Source organism: Pleurodeles waltl, chromosome 2_2 (assembly GCF_031143425.1).
Source record: "Pleurodeles waltl isolate 20211129_DDA chromosome 2_2, aPleWal1.hap1.20221129, whole genome shotgun sequence".
NCBI lineage: Eukaryota > Metazoa > Chordata > Amphibia > Caudata > Salamandridae > Pleurodeles > Pleurodeles waltl.
The window spans coordinates 546,602,714-546,623,676 of record NC_090439.1 but is presented as its reverse complement, the minus strand read 5'-3'; the positions used below and the strand labels follow the sequence as shown (position 1 = coordinate 546,623,676).

At 43.2% G+C, this 20,963-nt stretch overlaps 1 protein-coding gene across 1 annotated transcript; it reads left to right on the top strand.

The window, feature by feature from the left end:
- Positions 1-14,646: 14,646 nt before the first annotated feature.
- LOC138276622 (zinc finger BED domain-containing protein 5-like) lies at positions 14,647-16,482 on the top strand. The gene has a single exon (XM_069219204.1). The coding sequence runs from the start codon at positions 14,647-14,649 to the stop codon at positions 16,480-16,482; it is 1,836 nt and encodes a 611-aa protein (XP_069075305.1).
- Positions 16,483-20,963: the final 4,481 nt, after the last annotated feature.

Genomic DNA, 20,963 nt, shown 5'->3' with positions numbered 1-20,963 from the left:
TGATACAATTAATATGTGTTAAATATTTTTAATCTGTAGTATAACATTTATTATTAATAAAAAAAATAAGGGAGCTTTGTTCTTTTATATAACATGTATACACATTACATAGACAAGTTATGTTTCCTTCTCCACTATTCTCACCTGCTATACTTTTTCACTATAAAGGGGGTGATTGTTGTTTGCAAGAGTTATTATCAATGTACACAGAGGACTGTGTAGGTATTTTTACATCAAAATAGAATGAACGTATTCATGCACAGTTCATTCTTCCATTGCTTTTCTTGACATCATCCTTGATAGGTCAAATTATGGGGGTCATTCCGACCCGGGGTCGGCGGTAGCACCGCCAACAGGCTGGCGGTGCTCCGCCGGGCATTCTGACCTCGGCGGTACAGGCGCGGCCAGAAACGGAAAGTCGGCGGTGTACCGCCGACTTTCCGCTGCCCATGGGAATCCGCCATGGCGGCGCAGCTTGCTGCGGCGCCATGGGGATTCCGACCCCCTCACCGCCATCCTGTTCCTGGTGGTTTCGACCGGCAGGAACAGGATGGCGGTGAGGGGTGTCGTGGGGCCCCTGGGGGCCCCACAAAGAATTTCAGTGTCTGCTCAGCAGACACTGAAATTCGCGACGGGTGCAACTGCACCTGTCGCACCTTCCCACTCGGCTTCCTCGTGGGAAGGGGTTTCTCGCTGGGCTGGCGGGCGGCCTTCTGGCGGTCGCCCGCCAGCCCAGCGGGAAACACAGAATCACCGCAGCGGTCTTCAGACCGCGGAGCGGTGTTCTGTCGGGGGAACTCTGGCGGGCGGCCTCCGCCACCCGCCAGAGTTAGAATGACCCCCTATATCTTTACAAGTGATGATCAATGTGCAGAGAAGGCTGTATATCCGTTTTTTCCAGAAAACGTTTTGAAATCATTCCATGCCTAGGACATTTTTTGACATCTTTTTGAAGAAATTTCCCTTGTTAGGCCGAATGATGACTTAATTAGTAATGACCCACAGAAAAAGAAGACTGTATCCAATGTTATCTCATTCATCCAGAGTTAGACCTGGCATCCATGCCGTGCTCTCCCTAACTTTTTGCCTTTGCTTCTCAGGTTGTTGCTGTGTGCTGGACTCTGGGCACTTTATCACTGCTGACCAGTGCTAAAGTGCAAGTGCTCCGCATGTGAAATTGTATGTGTAATTGGCTGTTTTATGATTACCATATTTGATTTACTTGTAAGTCCCTAGTAAAATGCATTAGATGTGCCCGAGGCATTTCAATGAAATGCTATTAGAAGGCCTGCAGCACTGATTGTGCCACCCAAATGAATACCCCTTTAAACATGGCCCAGACATGCCACTGCAGTGTCTCTGTGAGCAGTTTTAAACTGCCAATTCGACCTGGCATGTGTACCCACTTGCTAGGCCCAAACCTTCCCTTTTTATACATGTAAGGTACCCCTAAGGCAGGCCCAAGGTAGCCACATGGGCAGGGTGAAGTGTATGTTAAAGGTGGGACATGTACTGATGTGGTGTACATGACCTAACAGTGAAATTCTGCCAAATTTGTTTTTCACTGTTGGAAGGCCTATCTTTCTCATAGGTTAACATTGGGGCTGCCTTTAAATATTCTTAAAGTTCAGTTTCTTTTTGAGAGCAGAAAGAAATATGGGGCCAGATGTATCAAAGGATTTTGCATTTGCAAATGGTGCGAATCTCAAAATTCCACCGTTTTTTAATGCAAAAGCGCCTTTCATGATTTATGAAAGGAATTCACAGTGCAATTTTAAGGAATCGCAAAAATAGCGATTCCTTAAAATTGTGACTCCGATTAGGGAAATCGCAAATAGGAAATACATATTTGCGATTACCTATTCACATGTATCATGCATTTCCTAAATGCGAATTTGGCATTAAGGAAATGCAATTACCACAAACTCAAGTTTAGTGGCAAGCATGTGCAATTTTTAAAAATGCAGTACAACTACATGTTTAAAAATGACATGTAGCGCCCTTGGGCATGTGTGCGCTTTACATGTCCACAAATATTTTTTGGGGGTGCATCAAGCGCCCTGGGGTTTGCATTACCTAATTTGCGAATTCCTAACACAAATTTGCAAATTAGGTAATGCAAAACCATCTCACTTATAGGCCCATAGGGATGAATGGAGTCCCATTCCCTAATTGCGATTCGGTAATAGCGATTGCAACTTTTAAGAAAAATTGCTATTACCGAATCGCAATTTTCATACATCCCATTTTGCATTTCTTAAATAGCGATTTCTTAAAATTCGCTATTTAGGATGCAAACCGGGATGATGATCATCTGGCCCATGGAGTTAGGGATCTTTGAATGCACAATTTAAAAATACATCTTATGGATTTAGATTGTTAGTTTGAAAATGTCACATTCAGAAAGTAGGCATTTTCTTGCTTAAACCATTCTTTGACTCTGCCTGTTTGTGGATTCTCTGTCTGGGTCAGACTGACAGTTGGACTGTTTGTGAATCTCTTCTGGACAGAGGATCTCTTCTAGACAGTGAAACAAAGGAAGCTGGGGTGTAGCTTGCATATCATATTGGATCCAAAATCCTAGACTTTAGATTGGAACCTCTGCCAAAGAGAGAAGTTGAAGAGCTGAAGAGAAGTGCTGCCTGTAACTGTGCTTTGTTAGGCTATCCTGCAGTTCCTGCTTCTGCTTGTGAAAGGGTTAGACTGGACTTTGTGGTATATTCCTGCTTGAGAAGAATATCCAAGGGATTGGACTGTGCTTTCCTCCTGTTTCTGAAGCCTCAGGAACATCAAAGTCTTCACCACCCAGTCTCTGAGTCTGCATGCTGTGAATTCTAGCTTGTCAGAGGGTGCCATTCCAGATCCTGGGCCCCTAAGAGTGAATTTCTGGTTAAATCCTGTGAAACGTTCCCAGACAACACAATGCAACTTTGCAAGGATGCCGTTGCACAGATCCCATGACGCCGCCTGTAACTAAAGCCGTGGACTTCACAGAAGCATGATGACCCCACCAGCATCACAGGCCCCGTGTCACTTATGCCGCTGACGTCCCAAAATCTCGTAAGATTGGAGTGTCGTCGCACTGACGTTCTTGACACCCGACTCTGTTGCTGCGCCTGTGATCCTGTGATATGACCGTGACCCCGTGAGGTTGCCCCGCAGCATTGTGACTTTGCCGGTCTTCAACTTTGCTGAAGGTGCCAGGGAATAATTCCTCGCAACCAACGCTGCTTCACCTCCACTGCTCTGCAGCAAGGAACCAACGCCTCCGCTCCTTCACCCCACAGCATTGGAACCGCCACCACCTCAGATCCAATGATGCCTCTCCTCCTGACTCTGTGCAACAGGCTGTTTTTTACCCTTTTGCTAAAGTACTGTACCTCGGAGTTTGTCTGACTCCGTAAATGGCACCAGTGGCGTTGCATTGTGAGAAACGACTTAGTCACGGCAGTGCTTAACATCAAACTGCAGCAATGGTCCTGCTAGGCACTATTTTTGTTTTTTTAATGCTAAAATCATATTTATAAGTTTGTATTGCAGATTTTTATATATTTTGTCTTGTTTACTTAGATAAAAAATTTCTAATCCTGTGTGGTGTCCATTTTGTAGTGTTTCACTGTATTACTGCGTGTGTTGGTACAAATTCTTTACACATTGCTTCTGGGTTATGCCTTTCTGCTCATGCCAAGCTACCAAGGGGGTGAGCAGGAGTTAACCAGGTGTGTTTCTACTTTGCCCTGACTAGAGTGAGGGTCCTTGCTTGGACAAGGGGTAACCTGACTGCCAAACAAAGACCCCATTTCTAACATCCACCTTAAAACCTTGGTTGAAGAAATAATAAATACAAATTAAGAAGCTTGAAAGGTAGTTTTTGCTTGAATTGGAAACTGCTATCATTGCATTCTGTCCATCCTGTTTGCGGATTTAAATATAAAGTATCATATCCAGATATAATATTAAGGCCTTTATGGAAGATGATAGCCAAAGTACAGTATGTTCTCCCAGAAATAGAAATTTGTCCAGCTGTAAATTTGTAGTCTTGGGGCCGTATTTATACTCTGGTTGCGCCGAATTTGCGTCGTTTTTTTCGACGCAAATTCGACACTAAACTAACGCCAACTAACGCCATATTTATACTCTGGCGTTAGACGCTTCGGGCGCCAAAGTGCCCGGAGTGTGCGTCATTTTTTAGCGTGAACCCCTTCCTTGCGTTAATGATATGCAAGGGAGGCGTTCCCGTCTTAAAAAATGACTCCCAGGCCTTTACGTGGTATTTATACTCCCGGGCAAAAATGACGCCCGGGAGTGGGCGTGGCCAAAAACGGCGCTTTTGCGCCGCTTTTTAACGCCTGGGTCAGGGATGGCGTTAAGGGACAAGTGGGCTCAAAATGAGCCCAGAGTGCCCTCCCCTGCCCCCAGGGACCCCCCCTGCCACCCTTGCCCACCCCAGGAGGACACCCAAGGACGGAGGGACCCATCCCATGGACATTAAGGTAAGTTCAGGTAAGTATTTTTTTTTTTTTTTTGTGGCATAGGGGGGCCTGATTTGTGCCCCCCTACATGCCACTATGCCCAATGACCATGCCCAGGGGACAGAAGTCCCCTGGGCATGGCCATTGGGCAAGGGGGCATGACTCCTATCTTTACAATGATAGGAGTCATGTTGATGGGGGATGGGCGTCGAAAATAAATGGCGCAAGTCGGGTTACGATGATTTTTTCGACGTAACCTGACTTGCCCCATTTTAAGACGCCCATGCGCCATTTTCCCCCTACGCCGGCGCTGCCTGGTGTACGTGGTTTTTCTCGCGCACACCAGGCAGCGCCGGTCTGCTTGCGCCGGCTAACGCCATTCAATAAATACGGCGCCCGCATGGCGCTTCAGAATGGCGTTAGCCGGCGCAAAACTTTTTGACGCTAAACTGCGTTAGCGCAGTTTAGCGTAAAAAAGTATAAATATGGGCCTTGGTGTCCAATTTTGTTCCATCAGCTCTGCATTGTTAAACATAGCTATTATGCATTTTCCACTCCTCTATATAACTAAACTAAAGAATATATTTGATTTACAGGTTGGACACGCCAAGTTTTGGTCACTCTTTTATCAATAGACACACTTTTGGAATCCGGCAGAGTTAAATAGAGAAATCGATCAGATTGGATTTCAGTTGTAAGTGGGAAAGAACAATCTTCACATTCATAATTCTATATATAACTAATTTAAAAAATATTATTATTATTTAAATTTTCTTTTTCTGAAATTCTAAGGATCACCATAATAAATTGCTGTGCATTTTGCTCCACTATATTTATCTATTTGTTTGTGAATTCCTGGAGCAGAATGTATTACACTTCTGTTTTAAAGTAACTGCTGAAGGCAATTAAAATGTGCTATACACAATGTATTCCATGGTGTTTCCTGGATTGCATTTACTAAATGTGGTAAATGGAAGAGAACATTGAGAATAACATTAGCATAGCAGTTAACACCACTACTAACAATATATGCCTCCTTTTCCAGTTTTCTTTTGTTTCCACCTTCCACTTTTGCTTTGCTTTCTGTCTTATCTATAATGTTTTTTTTTACTTTTTTGTCAATTTCCACTTAGGACATAGTATCTGGTTTTCACAAACAGGGTACTGTCTTAAATCATGGGCATATTTACTTCTTACGTGTTGAAGTTTCTCACGCAATTTACATTTGCACTTACCTTCTTCTCATCAAAATGAATTAGAAACAAACCACCTAATGTTCGAACTTGTGACAATGTCACATAAGATATAACATCTTTGAAAACTGTGCTTCCGATATTAGTAAATGCTGCATAAACACTTAAGCCTTGACACTTGTGGATTATTACAGCATACGCAAGGCAAACTGGAAACTCTTTTCAGCCTACATACAAATCTTTCACAAGCAAAAAGTGTACAACGCATCTTGCAATTTGCTTTATGACATCCACCTGATCAAACTTTACAGCTAAGAAACTAATCTAATCACAGATAGGAAAATCAGCAAAATCATCAATTTTACTGATTGCTCCATTTACCAATCCTTCTTCAACATTTAAATTACATCTTAAAATTACTCTACATTTCTTGCAGAGACGTAAAGACTTTTCTAGTCCAGCAGTTCTGGAAACGGATTTCTTCAAAGTTCAACTTTTCTTGTAATTTTTCACTATGTTGTATAGTTACTCATTGGTGTTCCATTTTGTCAACCACAGTAATCTCCAAAATGTTTTCATTCTCTAGTTTTAGTAATTCTCCATTAAAGGCAGGACACACTTCAAGTGTAGGCATCAAAGAAACTACATGCTTTTCCTCTTTACAAAAGTTCTATATTAGCTCTGCATCTGTCTTGTTAGGGGTAAACAGTTTCTTAATAAGTCAACTTTCCAACATTAATTTTCCCTCCTGTGTCAGAATTCACACTCAGATGACCTTCAGGATATTTCCATACCCCATGTCAGAGGTTTGACACATATTTTGCACAAGTTCCTTGTATTAAAAATATTGCCAAATGTTGACATTGCCAATACTTCCTAGTGAGTTTCGAGTGTCACCATGTGAAATAGTTTTAAAAACTGGCTGTCCTTTTACAGGAGTTAGTTGTAGTAGTTCTCCAAAACAATCAAATGTTTTCCCTAAACAAGACGTTGTATTCACCTTTTTAAATCTCTTGTATTTGCAGGTGAACAAAGGCAAGCATTAGATTTGAAACCATGCTTACCTCATCAATAATCAAATGTTTCATCTTCTTCAAACCTCTTGCCATCTCACTACAAGCTTCACCAGATAACTTCATGTATTCTAGTTTATTGTCATGTTCAACTGGTAGCATAAGTAGACTATGTAATCTTATTCCCTTGAAATTGTGTGCAGCTAATCTAGTAAGTGCTGTTACTACACAATACGTTTGAACGTGTTTTCTGTAAGTATGTAAATTTAAAATTAATTAAAACACTTTTTTCAGTATCAGCCTGATCACTATTATTTAATAGTATTGGCTTTCATGATGGATAATTGCATTCCTTTTTCTCATGTTGTAATCCATGTTTTATTTTTTCTTTCACTTCAATGTAAATGTCTTTCTGCTCATGATTTAGTTGTCCAATTAACTGATCTAGATCTACTAATCCCAGTCTAGCTTGTTGCATGGCTCTTTCCACTTCATTCACAGCTATTGCAGCATTATTTCTAATAATGGGTTTTCCAAGAGAACCCTGACTTGAAGGTGGTGAACTCTAGCTTCTTTGAGAACTATCTCAGCAGCAATCATTGCTTCTTGTTGTATCTCTTCATTTTCCATTTGTAAGTAGTTTTTGAACAAAGGACACTGAATATAATCATTTACAGCATTAAAAGATTCCTCATAACATTCATAATCTCAAAGTAATTCCAGTTCAGTATGCCATGGTTTGAACAGCTAAAGAAGTGCTAAATAGGAACATTTTCTTTTCTCAGGAGTTTGACAGCTCAGTTTTCAATGGTTAATTACATTTTATTTTTCATGTCTGCATCAACATGCATCACATCCACGTACTGCACATTTTCCTTCTATTTTTTCAATTACATTACTTCTTTATCTGTAGTTTTGAAGAATTTCATAAAGTCATTTGTCTTCTAGATAGGTACTTCTTCTTGGATAGTATGTATCCAACATATTTGATTTTATAAAGTCTGTCCTTCCTGGATCAATCTCTGCCAGGTACTGAATTTCAGGGAAATATTTTTGTACCCTGTTTCTTGTACTAGGTAGTCCAAGACTAACCCAGACAATTTCTTTTGATTTGGAGAACAAACTTTCTAAACTAAGTTTGCCACATGCCTCATAGGACTCCATTTCTCTATGGGAAAGCATTTTCAGGCTGAATGAATAATCAACATGAAGGGGGATATCCAACAGCTACAGAGGGACCACCGCAAGGAAGTCATGCAGCAGTGGTAGCCTGCCTGGCTTCCATTCCTTGGGTGCTGAGGGACATCAACACTACCCTGAGCAGGGCTGCAGCATGACATCAGGCCTCTTCCACTAGCAATGAGCCTACAGGACCTTAAACATCTGCAGCTGCTAGTAGAAGTGAGGCCCTGCCAGGGGAAGGTCATGCCTCAGATACCCCACCCTCTGTAGCAGAGAAACCCCCTAAAAACGTGGATGTTCACCCAGACATCCAGGATGGGCAGATGCCAAGAGCAAACCCACTGCTAGGAGGTGAACCTTTTCTGACTTTTTCCCCTTGTGTGCCACAGATACACGCTGTTAACTGTTCTTAAACAAACTCCATTTTCTATGGTAGAAGGACACTGGACCTGTGTATCCTAATGGTGTAGCAGCTACCCTCCAGATTCTAGCCACCATGACTGAACCTTTCACTGTTTACATTGTGTTTTTTGTAAGTTACTAGTCACACATATTGTTTTATTGTTCACAACAAATCACACTTTAACTGAGGTCCTGTGAATGTGTCATTTATCAACCATGTACAACTGTGATGCATGGCAGCTCTGCTTTGAATATGCCTCTCTGTATTGTACAACCTATGTTATGGACATCACATGTGGACTCTTTCAGCACAAGACTCATTACATTAGGATTCAAACATGGACAGACTAAGAACCTGCTGTACACTACATCTACACACATTTTCTGGTAGACATGCAAACAGTACATAGAGTATTCCTGATAGTAACGTCAGGATGTTTGCCAAGGTGTCAGACACTGTTAATCCACAGGATACAGACGTTAGGGGCATTTCAATCTTCATACGAGCCAGAAGGCATCCGATTGGCCCTTTGTATCACCTGGTAAAGCCTTATCAACTAACCATAATTTATACTTCCTAATATACATGCATCATGTTACAGACAGATATCAGTACTAATGTCCTCATCCAGAGATATTTCATTTTCATTGGTCACATACCTGTAGGCTTGCCACTCACCTATGTTAGTCCACAGAGACATGTACATTAGTCTGCAAAGCAGGAACACACTGACAGCTATGTCCCGGGAAGGTTACATACAGAAAAAACCATTGTGATGATAGAGGCCGTGGTTCTACAATTTTACATGTGCCAGACACATATGGACACACCAATTGCACCATTTGACCACCGCCAGTATCCTACAGATTATCTTGATGGGTAAACCCAATTCCACCCCAGTGTCTTGACAGTATTGCCTAGTTACTTACACTCCACATACTCATTTCAATCATTACCTGGTTTCAGTCATATACACTTATCATGTGTGCCTGCAATTCCAATCTGCTTTTGACACTGTCTGTGACTTGCCAACTATGATGAGCCAAACTGGAACTCAGCAACTTTGTGACTGACATAGATGAGAGATAGATAATAGCAGAAAAAAATCCTTAATGCAGACAAGTCATGATCTCAAGAGTGACTTTGCATGTTTTTTGTCCACAATACCAAATTACAGTCTGCATGCACAACTCACTCATAGGCATTTCAGCTACCTTATACCTCATAGCTGATGGCAAAAAGGAGATGACATGCTACCTAACAACCTTAGGTTCCTAAATTAAATTACTGCATCAGGAATACATTAGATACCTCGAGTCAGTTGAAGTACTGATTGATGAGATCTGCCCTGGAGTCTCCTGCTACATCTTCATCTGGCTCATCATCACTTGGCAAATATGCATTTCCATCCACAGGTACTGCTGGCTCCCCCTAATCTGGTAGGAATGGTATCTGATCTCTCAGGGCAATATTGTGGAGCATGCAGCAGGCAACAATCAGTTGACATACCTTGTTGGGTGAGTAGAGGATGGCTCCTCTTGATCTGTCCAGGCAACAAAATATTGCCTTCAGGAGCCCAAAAGTCTGCTCCACCATATGTATAACTGCATAAAACTCTGCCTTCACATAGGCCAAATCTGTACGTTGGGGAAACCTGATGTAGCTGTCCAGGTGTTTCAACAATGCTGACAGTACATCCTTCAAAACCAGATGGAACATGGGCTGAGGCATCCCTGCAGTTAGGACCACTATATTCTGAAAGGACTCTGTGGCCAGGAAGTGTAGCACTGACTTCACTTAAATGATGGGAGGAATATTATAGGGATTGCGAATGGCAGGCATCAGATCAGGCTCCAACTGATCACAAAGATCCATGATTATATGCCTATTCAGTCGATATGTCTTGACAGTATGGGGGTCATTCCGACCCCGGCGGTCAAGGACCGCTGGGGCCGGGGATGCGGGAGCACCGCCAACAGGCTGGCGGTGCTCCTCAGGACATTCTGACCGCGGCGGTTCAGCCGCGGTCAGAACAGGAAAACCGGCGGTCTCCCGCCGGTTTTCCACTGTCCTGCAGAATCCTCCATGTCGGCGCAGCTTGCTGCGCCGCCATGGGGATTCTGACACCCCATACCGCCATTCTGTTCCTGGTGGGTCGCACGCCAGGAACAGAATGGCGGTATGGGGTGTTGTGGGGCCCCCGTAAGAGGGCCCCACTTTGTATTTCAGTGTCTGCTTTGCAGACACTGAAATACGTGACGGGTGCCACTGCACCCGTCGCACATACCCACTCCGCCGGCTCCATTCGGAGCCGGCTTCCTCGTGGGGAGGGGTTTCCCGCTGGGCTGGCGGGCGGCCTTCTGGCGGTCGCCCGCCAGCCCAGCGGGAAAGCCAGAATGGCCTCCGCGGTCTTTCGACCGCGGAGCGGCCATATGGCGGCTCCCTCCAGGCGGGCGGGACCGCCGCCCGCGGGGGTCAGAATGACCCCCTATGTCTCTTTTCCATGGTCTGCAGGTCTCCTAGTGGGCAGTACACTGAAAATTGTCTTCCCTTCCTCAAGCCAGGATAACTATGTGGAGACATATGACATTTCTATGTCACATGAATAATGCACACATAATGAACATGTACATATACAACTCACACATATCTGCAATTGAGGTTTGTTACAACATCTGACATTTACAGGATCACAAATTGCTATGTATCCTATGACACTACTCTTGGTGCCCATTCTCCCAATTAACTAATGTAATATACATACATATCAATCTGTGACTGGCTGTGTTTGTTAGTCCAACCAACTTTATATGTGAAACACATTTTTAGTATATTATCTACATTATCAATGTACATAGTATGCAGAGATTTAGTGTATATTTATATCAGCACATATGCATCTGTTACACTGCTTTAGCTACTCACATGCACAAATAGACCAATAAATCTGAAGGTAGTATTTCCTGATAATTAGAACAATAGAGGGATTTGTCAATGACGCAGATGCAAAAGCTTTTCCATACATGAAATGTGCTCAAAATGGTAGCTGCCTGACCTACTGTACTGGACATTTGGAAGTGACCTAACTCAACAGGTAGATGTCATTATGTCGGTAGGCGGTCACAACTGCAGTGTAAATTGCCATTGGATCACATTGCTGCCTATGGGGGACTTGGGTCAATGGCGATATCCGGCAACGCTGACGGTACTGTATGTGATGGACGTGACCACCATCTTCTGCAGTATTGCTCACTTGATTCCTGATACTGCTGCCAGCAAGACCTTCACTACCTGAGCTGCTGTGTACTACCTCTAGGAGCCATCATATCACGTCCTGCAGGTGCACCAGAGGAGCAGGTGAGTCCAATGGTATATCAATATGTGTAAATTGGGGTGTATGATGGTGAACCTGAAATGTGAAGTTGTATAGGTGTTGAAGCATGCAGATGATGAATTGTGCATGAGTGTGAACTGAGAGGATGGTAATGTTTCCCTACTTGCTGTCACTTAGCTGTTCTCTCCACTTGTGTTGGTATAGTGCATGTGGACCTGACTTTGTGCTTTTGTCTGTGTCATCTATGGAGGTCAAACCCCATAAAAAAAAGGGAATCTAAGGTTCCACAGCCGGCGGAGCACTCACTGTAGGACGTGGTGGCAGGACCTGAGACAATGGTCCTGGAAGACCACAGAGGCCTATTTGGGGGTGTCCTCTCAATGAGGTAGGGGTGCCCATCGGACCCTGACCCCCCTAATGGCCCACATTTTGGCGATGGCCTGCCCTGAGGTGGACGGACGTTTGAGGGAAGAACAACACCCACAAGTGGGTAAGTACTGACTTAACACATGTTAATGCCTATACCAGTTAGGTATATGATGTCTGAGTAGCTCAGCTGTGACAATGTGGTAAGTGGTACAGGTAAAGGGTTACCTAGGAAGATATAGTACTACTGTTGCCAAATTTGACACACAGATATGTATTCAGTATTGTGTATGGGAACATATTACTCACCAATGTCACCCATATAGTATGACAGCATGTGGTGATGCGCATGTGACAGTGTCATATGTGTACTTCTACACTGCTATACATATGTGTAACCTGCAGTGTCATCCCTCCCACCTACTGTTCTACAGTCCATATACCCAATTGGTAAGTTGTCCAGCCCTTTGGTCTCTGACCAGTCCTATTTCATTGGATCTAAATCTATGTACAGCATAGGGTCTGATTGATGAGTAACAGGACCAAGTTGTCCTGTGTCCCGATATCATTGGGAACTTCATGTGAGCCTGTCATCCCAAAGAGGATTGTCACATGGCATACTTACTACACTCCGTGTGAAGTATAAGGAGGTGTTCCCATTGTTATGTCTGAACTATACATTGGTCAATTGTGATGGTTGATCAGGGTGGACATCCTACATCGTGAAAAGCATGGTGGTAATAAAGCATTAACAATACTAGGTATATCATTTACCTATGTTTACAAACAATTTGTACCATGTATATGGTGTTGAGAAGGTAAGTGGCTAGCCTGCTGATCCATTAGGCCAGTGGTCTTCAAAGTGTGGGTCGCGACCCCCATGGGGGTCGTGAAGTCAATCAAAGGGGGTCGCGCATGCCGCACTTCTGCTGCCTGGAACTGCCTTGAACTGTAATCCAAAACATTTTCTCTTCGTTTTGGATTCCAGAGAGTGGCCTTTCATTCTGCATTCTCTCTGATTGGAGGATGTTGGAAAATAATGAAACGTCATTGACAACTGTCCTCCAATCAGAGAGAATGCAGAATGAAAACAAGGAAATGCCGGCAACTGGGGCCATAAATACGAAGCTGTGCAATGCTTTGTAGAGGAGACATTTTTTTTCCCCGCTGCCTTGCACTCCGTCCTGCTGCCTTTCCTGGACTTCATCCCTGCAGAACTGGTAAGTAGCACATCTCTCCTTCACGATCTGCTGAAAACCAAATCGGCATTATTCTATGAGATTTCATAATTCGAAGCAGGGGAGGTGTGAAAGCCCTCCTTCGATTCTTTCAGCATGGACACACTTTTAAAAACTTTACAGAGACCGGTATTTACAAACAGTATTAATCAGTTCATTTGTATGGATGGCACTTTCATAGCAATGTAAATATTAGTAATGTATTTCCCTTTAATAAAAAGATTAGGGCCCATATTTATACTTTTTTAGAGCCGCATTTGCGTCGTTTTTTGACGCAAAATCAGCGCAAACTTACAAAATACAATTGTATTTTGTAAGTTTGCGCTGCTTTTGCGTAAAAAAATGATGTAAATGTGGCGCTAAAAAAGTATAAATATGGGCCTAGGCTCGATCTGATGTGTGCTGCTTCTCAATTTGTGGGCAGTATATTTTCAATCAGGAAAAAAAAAAACAGTAGCAGATTGCTGGTTCTTTGGATGTTTGTGGCAAGGTATATTTGCTATTTTTAGGATTGTAGGATGCTGGCCTTTAGATAGGAGCAAAACTTTGGGTTGTTATGTGCAGGTGTTGGGTTTTGGTTACGGATTGTGAATACCAGGGTGTTAGGTGCTGGTTGATATTTTGTTATGTGTTGGTTGTTGCATTGATATTTGCTGCTTTATGTGTACTGATGCTGACAACTGCATTCTTCTTTATTGAATGTGCTATTTTTTTTGTTCAGAGTTCATAGGTGATGGTTTTTTAGGTCACTAGGTGCAGACCCTTGCATTGTTTGGTGCCATATTATGATGTATAATGTGAAAACATCCGTACGCACATGTAGTAAACCGTCTGGAGTAATGGGTTCACTGCAAGGCAAGACTCTGGCTGTATTTTTTAGTAACTTTTGAACAGCTTGTCCAGGGGCAAGAGGAAGCATTTTTTGTTAACATTTGCAGGTTATGCAGCAGATAATTATTTGTCTTGCAAATGTGTAAAATTCTTAATTATGTGGAAAAGTAGAAAAACAAAATTGCCTAATTCCAGTGCCCTGCCTATGGAGGACACAGAGTACCAGCATAGATTGGTAGTTTTCTTTTGGTTTGGCTCTTTACATTCAAAATCTAGACCTCTTGCCCCTGGACATCACCTGCATGCAGCTACCCATCCATCTCTGCTCCAGATAACCTGCTTATGCAGTGCTTAATTTGTAAATAAAAACGTTTCGGTGCCCAAAGCCCTCCTCTTCAACATGCAGCTGCTGCAATTTCTGTTTTAATCACGTGGAAGGAACTGACTGTGTTATTTGTGTTTTTAAAAAAAATAAGAAGATTTTTTGAGACATTCTGAGAACTGCAAAGAGTTTTTTTTAAAAAGACAGCTATTCCGCATGTAGCAGCAAGTCTGAGCTATTCAGTAATATTGAACTGTGGAATTTTGTACCGTAGGTCAAACATACATTTGCCATGGATCGTTTCCTGCTGCAAAAAGATGGTAGGGCATTCAAACGAAAGGCTGAAACAGACGGTGAGAAAAGACCTGGAAAAATTAGGTCATATGATACCTCCTACCTGAATTTTGGATTCACCTGCATCACCATAAATGGCGAAATCAAGCCACAGTTTGTGGTTTGTGGCATGACCTTGGCTAACGAAAGTCTGAAACCAAACAAATTAAAGCATCACTTGGAAACTACACATGGGTTACTGGTAGGAAAAAATACAGATTTTTTTGCCAGAAAGCTGGAAGACATCATCCACCAAAAAGACACTGTGAAAAATCTGGTCTCCACGCCAACAAATGCCTTGAAAGCATCTTACCAAGTGGCATACCACATTGCCAAAAACAAAAAGCCTTTTACAGATGGGGAAAAAGTGATTCTTCCAGCAATTCTTGACATGGCCAGGACAATGCTTGGTGAAAAAGCAGCGGAGAAGTTTAAAATGGTACCCATCTCAGACACAACAGTTTGCCGTCGCATCTCTGACATGTCAGAGGACATCCACAGACAACTCATAGCACGCTTGAAATCCAGTTTGTTTGCTTTGCAATTGGATGAAGCAACTGACTTATCCAAGGAAGCTCATTTAATTGCTTATGTCCGATACTGCTACAAAACTCTAATATTGGAAGATTTTTTATTCTGTAAACCAATCAAGGGACATGCAACATCAGCAGCCCTGTTTGATATTCTCAATGACTTCCTGTGCTCCAATGACTTAAATTGGGAGAGCTGTGTTGGGATCTGTACCGATGGTGCTCCTTCCATGTGTGGGGCTAGGGCAGGCCTAAAAGCTAAAGTGTTGAAAGTGGCTCCTCATATTCTATGGACCCACTGTATGATACACCGGGAAGCCCTTGCAGTCCGAAACATGGATAGAGAACTTGGGGAAGTGTTGAATTCTGCTGTGAAAATTGTTAATTTCATAAAGGCACACCCAACTAGAGCTTGTCTGTTTGCAATTGTATGTGCCGAAATGGGAGCTGAACATTATGGTTTGCTTTTCCATACAGAAGTCCGATGGTTATCCAGAGGGAAGGTTCTGAATCGTATTTTTGAATTAAGAAACGAAGTACGACAGTTCCTTCTGGATGTGGACCCCTACAAAGCAGAACAGCTATGTAATCCCCGTTGGCTTGTGCTTTTAGCATACCTTGCAGACATCTTTGATAAATTAAATTCCTTGAATTTGTCTTTGCAAGGAGCTAAAAGTACGTCTTTCACCATGTACAAAAAAACATCTGCCTTCAAGAAGAAACTGGAGTTGTGGAGAAGACTAATTCAAGATGGCTTGCTTGAGGCATTCCCCTGTTTAGCAGAAGCTCTTGAGGACACAGGATATGAACTTGAAAGTGCTGCTGAGGTCATAATAAATCACTTGACTTCTCTCAGGGACAGTTTAGAAAAGTACTTTCCTGAGGAAACTGATCATGTCAATGACTGGGTCTTTCAACCTTTCCTAGTGGGTGCAGGTACTCGTCTTCCAGTGCACCTTCAGGAAGACCCAATTGAGGTCCAGAGTGACCGTATTCTCCAGATGCAGTTCAACAAAATCTCATTGGGAGAATTTTGGCTGGCAATGTCTGAAGAACATTCAGGTTTGTCAAAAATTGCAGTCAAGATTCTTCTGCCTTTTAGTTCATCATATTTATGTGAGATTGGCTTCTCATCATTGGCAGTATTAAAGACGAAGTACAGTTCAAGACTAGAGGTGGAGCACAACCTGAGGATGGCAGTAGCAAGAATACATCCACAAATTGACCGTCTCTCTGGAGAAAAACAGGTAAACCCATCACACTAGTTCAGAAATGTGTTATCATCCAAATAAGTTTTTTAAAATTATGTTTTGATTGAGAAAAATAAAGTACCATTGCATATTTTTGGGCACTTCTTTTGGTAGACTTTTTGTTTGAACTGTGTAGTAAGTCTCTGACTCCAAACCACAGTCACCCACAAACCTTTGATTTGCTAAATACTGTCTACTAATATTCCCTTACCATAAAAATGATTTGCCATGGATATTGGGGGCGTTCATACTTGTCGCTGATGAGGAGTATCAAGTTCTAGAAAAACTTTTGACAGGAAGGGGTCCTCACACCTGAAAACTTTGACAAGGGGGTCCTGGCATCCAAAAGTTTGAAGACCTCTGCATTAGGCCATGTATTTTGTCCATGCTACATGGGGCTGTACCATACCTATATGAGTGCAACATATACTGTTTTGTTCCTAAATCATGTGTCAATTGTTACTTTGTGCCTATTGTTATGTTGAGGCCTCTACCTTGCTAGACTTACCTTTGCTATACCGAGACAGTTGAGACAAAACTTTGTAATTGATCAGCTCATTTCTGCCTCACTTAATCGTGTAGCTGGGGTTTCATTTGACAAACACAAGTTGGATGCAATGGGATATGTTGTCAGTCAATTTGCTGCACTCTAGGTGTATGTGTCAATAATGGTTACATTAGTAGTAGATTATTTCAGTGTTACTTCAGTCCTGAGGTGTTAGGTTACACATATCTGGACATTTGTTAATGATGAAGGTATTTTGATGTATTCATGTTGAAGTTGATACTTAGCATGAATAGTGGAATAGTATGTGAATTTGATGCATATGATATGTGTCCATTATATTGAAGGTGTTGCTAGACTCCCTGTGGTTATCTATCGGTGTATCCTGTGCACTAAGTAGGCCCCTATTGCTGGGCATGTAATTTTTGTTTATGTGCCAATGAGTAACATTAATGTTTTGCCAAACTCTTTATAACCCTATTTAAGTAACTTTTGGTAGATGTTTGTATGGCATGTTATGTTATAGTATGAGTCTCACAAGTTGGGTATGCCACTTGTAGTGATTTCATCTGAGATTTTAGACATTGTAAATGATATGGACAGTGACACATGTTGGGTATCTGATTGCAAAGCTACATGCTGTGTAGTATTAGAAGTGGGATGAGTTTACTTTCATGTGACATGACTATTGGTGATTGACTAAGCAACTGTGGATTAGGGTACAGCATGATATTTTATTGTCAATTAATAGCATTTTTTAAGAGTGATTTGTTGATACACAGTAGTGATCAGTTTAGGAGGAGCCGTTTGTTGTAGCCCAGAGGTTCCCAACCTTTTGACTTCTGTGGACCCCAACTTTATCATTATTGGAGCCCAGGGACCACCACTGAATCCTTATTGGAATCCGAGGACCCCCAACTGAGTCTTTACTTAAAGCTGGGGACCTAATCTGTTAATAATATTTAATTGTCTAAGCTGTCGCGGACCCCCTGAGGAGGCTTTGCAGACCCCCAGGGGTCCCCTGACAACAGCTTGGGAACCACTGATGTAGCCAATTCATCTTGAGCATGAATATTATGTGTTACAGCTGATTTGATTGGATGGTGATGTAGTGATCAGATGGTTAACTTATGCTGTGGTGATACTGTTGTCATATTGGATTGTTGAAAGTAAGTAGTTGTGACATGATATAGGCTCTAAATGTTTTCTAACTGGGGCTGTTTTATACATAGATGTGTTGTTAATGTTGTGTATTGTGAAATGTATGTGTATGTTAAAAATGTGATGACCCTCTCTCTCTCTCTGTTTCCCTGCATCAGCATCGGCAGGTGAAGGAGGCGGGGCACAGTCGAGTGGGGAAGCTGTTGGCCATGGGACCCAGAGTGCTGATACCATTGACACCAAGGGACACCAGTGGCCAAGAGAGCAAGGGTAGTGCCACAGGGGAGACAGGATCCACATCTTCATCTTTGGAATCCTCCTCCAGTGGACACTTTCTGGTGGTGGCGGACCCATCTGTGATCACCACAGCACCATCTCTGTCGACCACCCCCCTTAGTACCATGGCGCTCCCTGTAGCTTCCCACCCAATTGGCTGCGCCCACTCACTCAAGAGGGTGGGCGTCTCCTTTGCTACAGGTACCTCTGCCCCCGCCCCTTCAGCCCTGCTTCCCTCAGTGAGGAGGCTATTGACCTCCTGAGCTCCATCTCTGTGGGCCAGTCAACCATTTTCAATGCCATCCAGGGACTGGCAACTCAGATCCCACAGAGTAATGGACTCCTGGAAGGCATTCACGCTACACTGGCTGGCCTACAGAGATCCGTTCAGGCTCTGGCCTCCATACTGATGGTAGCCAGTCACCCTTTGTCTACTGCCCCCCTCCACCTTCCTCTCCACAATCCCAAAACCCTCTTCCCCAACCCAGCCAAAGCTCACAGACAGACAAGCATGCATCCACCTCAACATCCAAGGGTAGCTCTGACAAACACAAGCATGACAAGATACACTACCAGCTTGCACAAAAGTAACATACACCTGCATATACAGTAACAGTCACAACCTGCCCTGACACCCCCACCAGCCCCAGCATCACAGACAGCACACCTGACACACCTGTATACACCAAACCAGCATTCACAGATCCAGCCACTATACCTATCTTGCCCACAGACAGCATCACAGCAGACCTTGAGACATCCACCCCAGTCACCACACCCGCAGACACCACAACCACAGACATGCCTACGTGCACCATAGCCACCATACCTGCAGTCACAACCCCAACAGACACTCACCCACCCACCATGGCATCTCCCAGCACCTCCACCCTCCCTCTTCCCAGGACATACAAACACCCTCACTCGCCCACCCAATACACACCCACTATCCACCAGGACACCACACACACATGCATTCAAGACATCCACATCGACACCTCTTACAACACCTCCCTCTCCCTCCACACCCAAATCTTTTTGCTATTACCATCGCTGTGTATCTAAGAAACTTTTCCTTTTGGAGTTTGCTCTTTACCCTACTTCTCTCCCAACCCGTTGTACCCCTAAACATGATGTGTCTCTCCCAAAGTCTGGCTGTTCCACCTCCAAGTCCTCCACAGCCCCCCCCTGCAGGTTCTCATGACTCTTCACCTGCTAAGAAGCCTACCCCTCCACCACAATCCCAACCCTCCCATAGTCCCAAGTCCAAGCCCAAGCCCCCCAAGACAGATCACAAAGACCCCCTTCTAAGACCTCAACCCAAACACCACCTCTATCCCCCACCAGATAAACCCTGAGATGCCTGCAGGAATAAATGCCCCTTCCTGTGGAGGTTACATGGCAGTCAGGAGTCAAGTTCAAGGCACACATCTGTGCACTGTGTGCATATAGAATGTCTGAATTGAGGACTATCCTATGACCTTAGTTTTTTCTAATATTTTGCCTTATAAAAATTACTTGAACCAACCAGTTGTTGGTTTCCTGGTTACATCTTTGTCATGCATTTCTTTCCCTAGTATGGAGTTATTCCTGGCTGACATTAGTTGTGTGTCTGTATGTGTCTCTTTGTGTTGTGTTCGGGCTATGTGTTTTGTTTAGGTAGATAGATAGGTAGATAGCATAAAAAGTCAAACTATACCAACATAGCTTTATAGCCTGCCATAGCAGGCTATACCTCCCATGAAAGGCCTGCTCCAGTGTTAAAGGCCAGTGCCAAAGGTGAGGGCCTTTAACAAGGGAGCAGGACTTTAATGGCTGGTATAGCCCAGCTATGGCAGGCTATAAAGCTGTTAGAACAGTGGTTTCCAACCCATTGTCCAGGGACCCCCGGGGGTATGCAAAGCCTCCTCAGGGGGTCCGTGACTGCTTAGAAATTAAATAATATTAACAGACTAGGGGCCAGATGTATGAAAATGTTTTGCACTCGCAAACAGTGCGAATCGCAAAATTCGGCCGTTTGCGAGTGCAAAAAAGTGTTCTGCGATGCATGAAAGGCATTCGCAGACCACAAATAAGAAATCGCAAAAATTGCGATTTCTTGCGTTGCGACCTGGTTTTGCGAGTCGCAATTTGCGATTTGCAAAATTCACATCACAAGGCGATGCTGCAAAAAATCGCAAATTGTGATTTTTCGCAGAATGTCATTTTGCACATGCAAAATACCATGAAAAGAAACCAGGTGGTAACCTGGTGCAAAATTTAAAAATGCATTTAAAATGCATTTTTAAATTGAACATGTAAAGCACACATGCCCTTTTGGCATGTGTGCACCTTACATGTCCCCCAAAACATTTTGGGGGTGCAGCAGAGGGGGCCTTAGGCTCCCAGCACCCTGGGCTTTTGCATTTCTAAAATTGCGATTTCTGGTTCAGAAATCACAATTTTGGAAATGCAAAATATTCACAGCTATGGGCCAAAAGGCCCATAGCTGCGAATGGGGCCGGTATCGCAATTTCCGATTCGGTAATAGCATTTATGATTTTTAAGAAATCGC

Bases quoted from the DNA above. Each gene is read 5' to 3' on its own strand.
- LOC138276622 (XM_069219204.1), top strand. From the start codon at position 14,647: ATGGATCGTTTCCTGCTGCAAAAAGATGGTAGGGCATTCAAACGAAAG.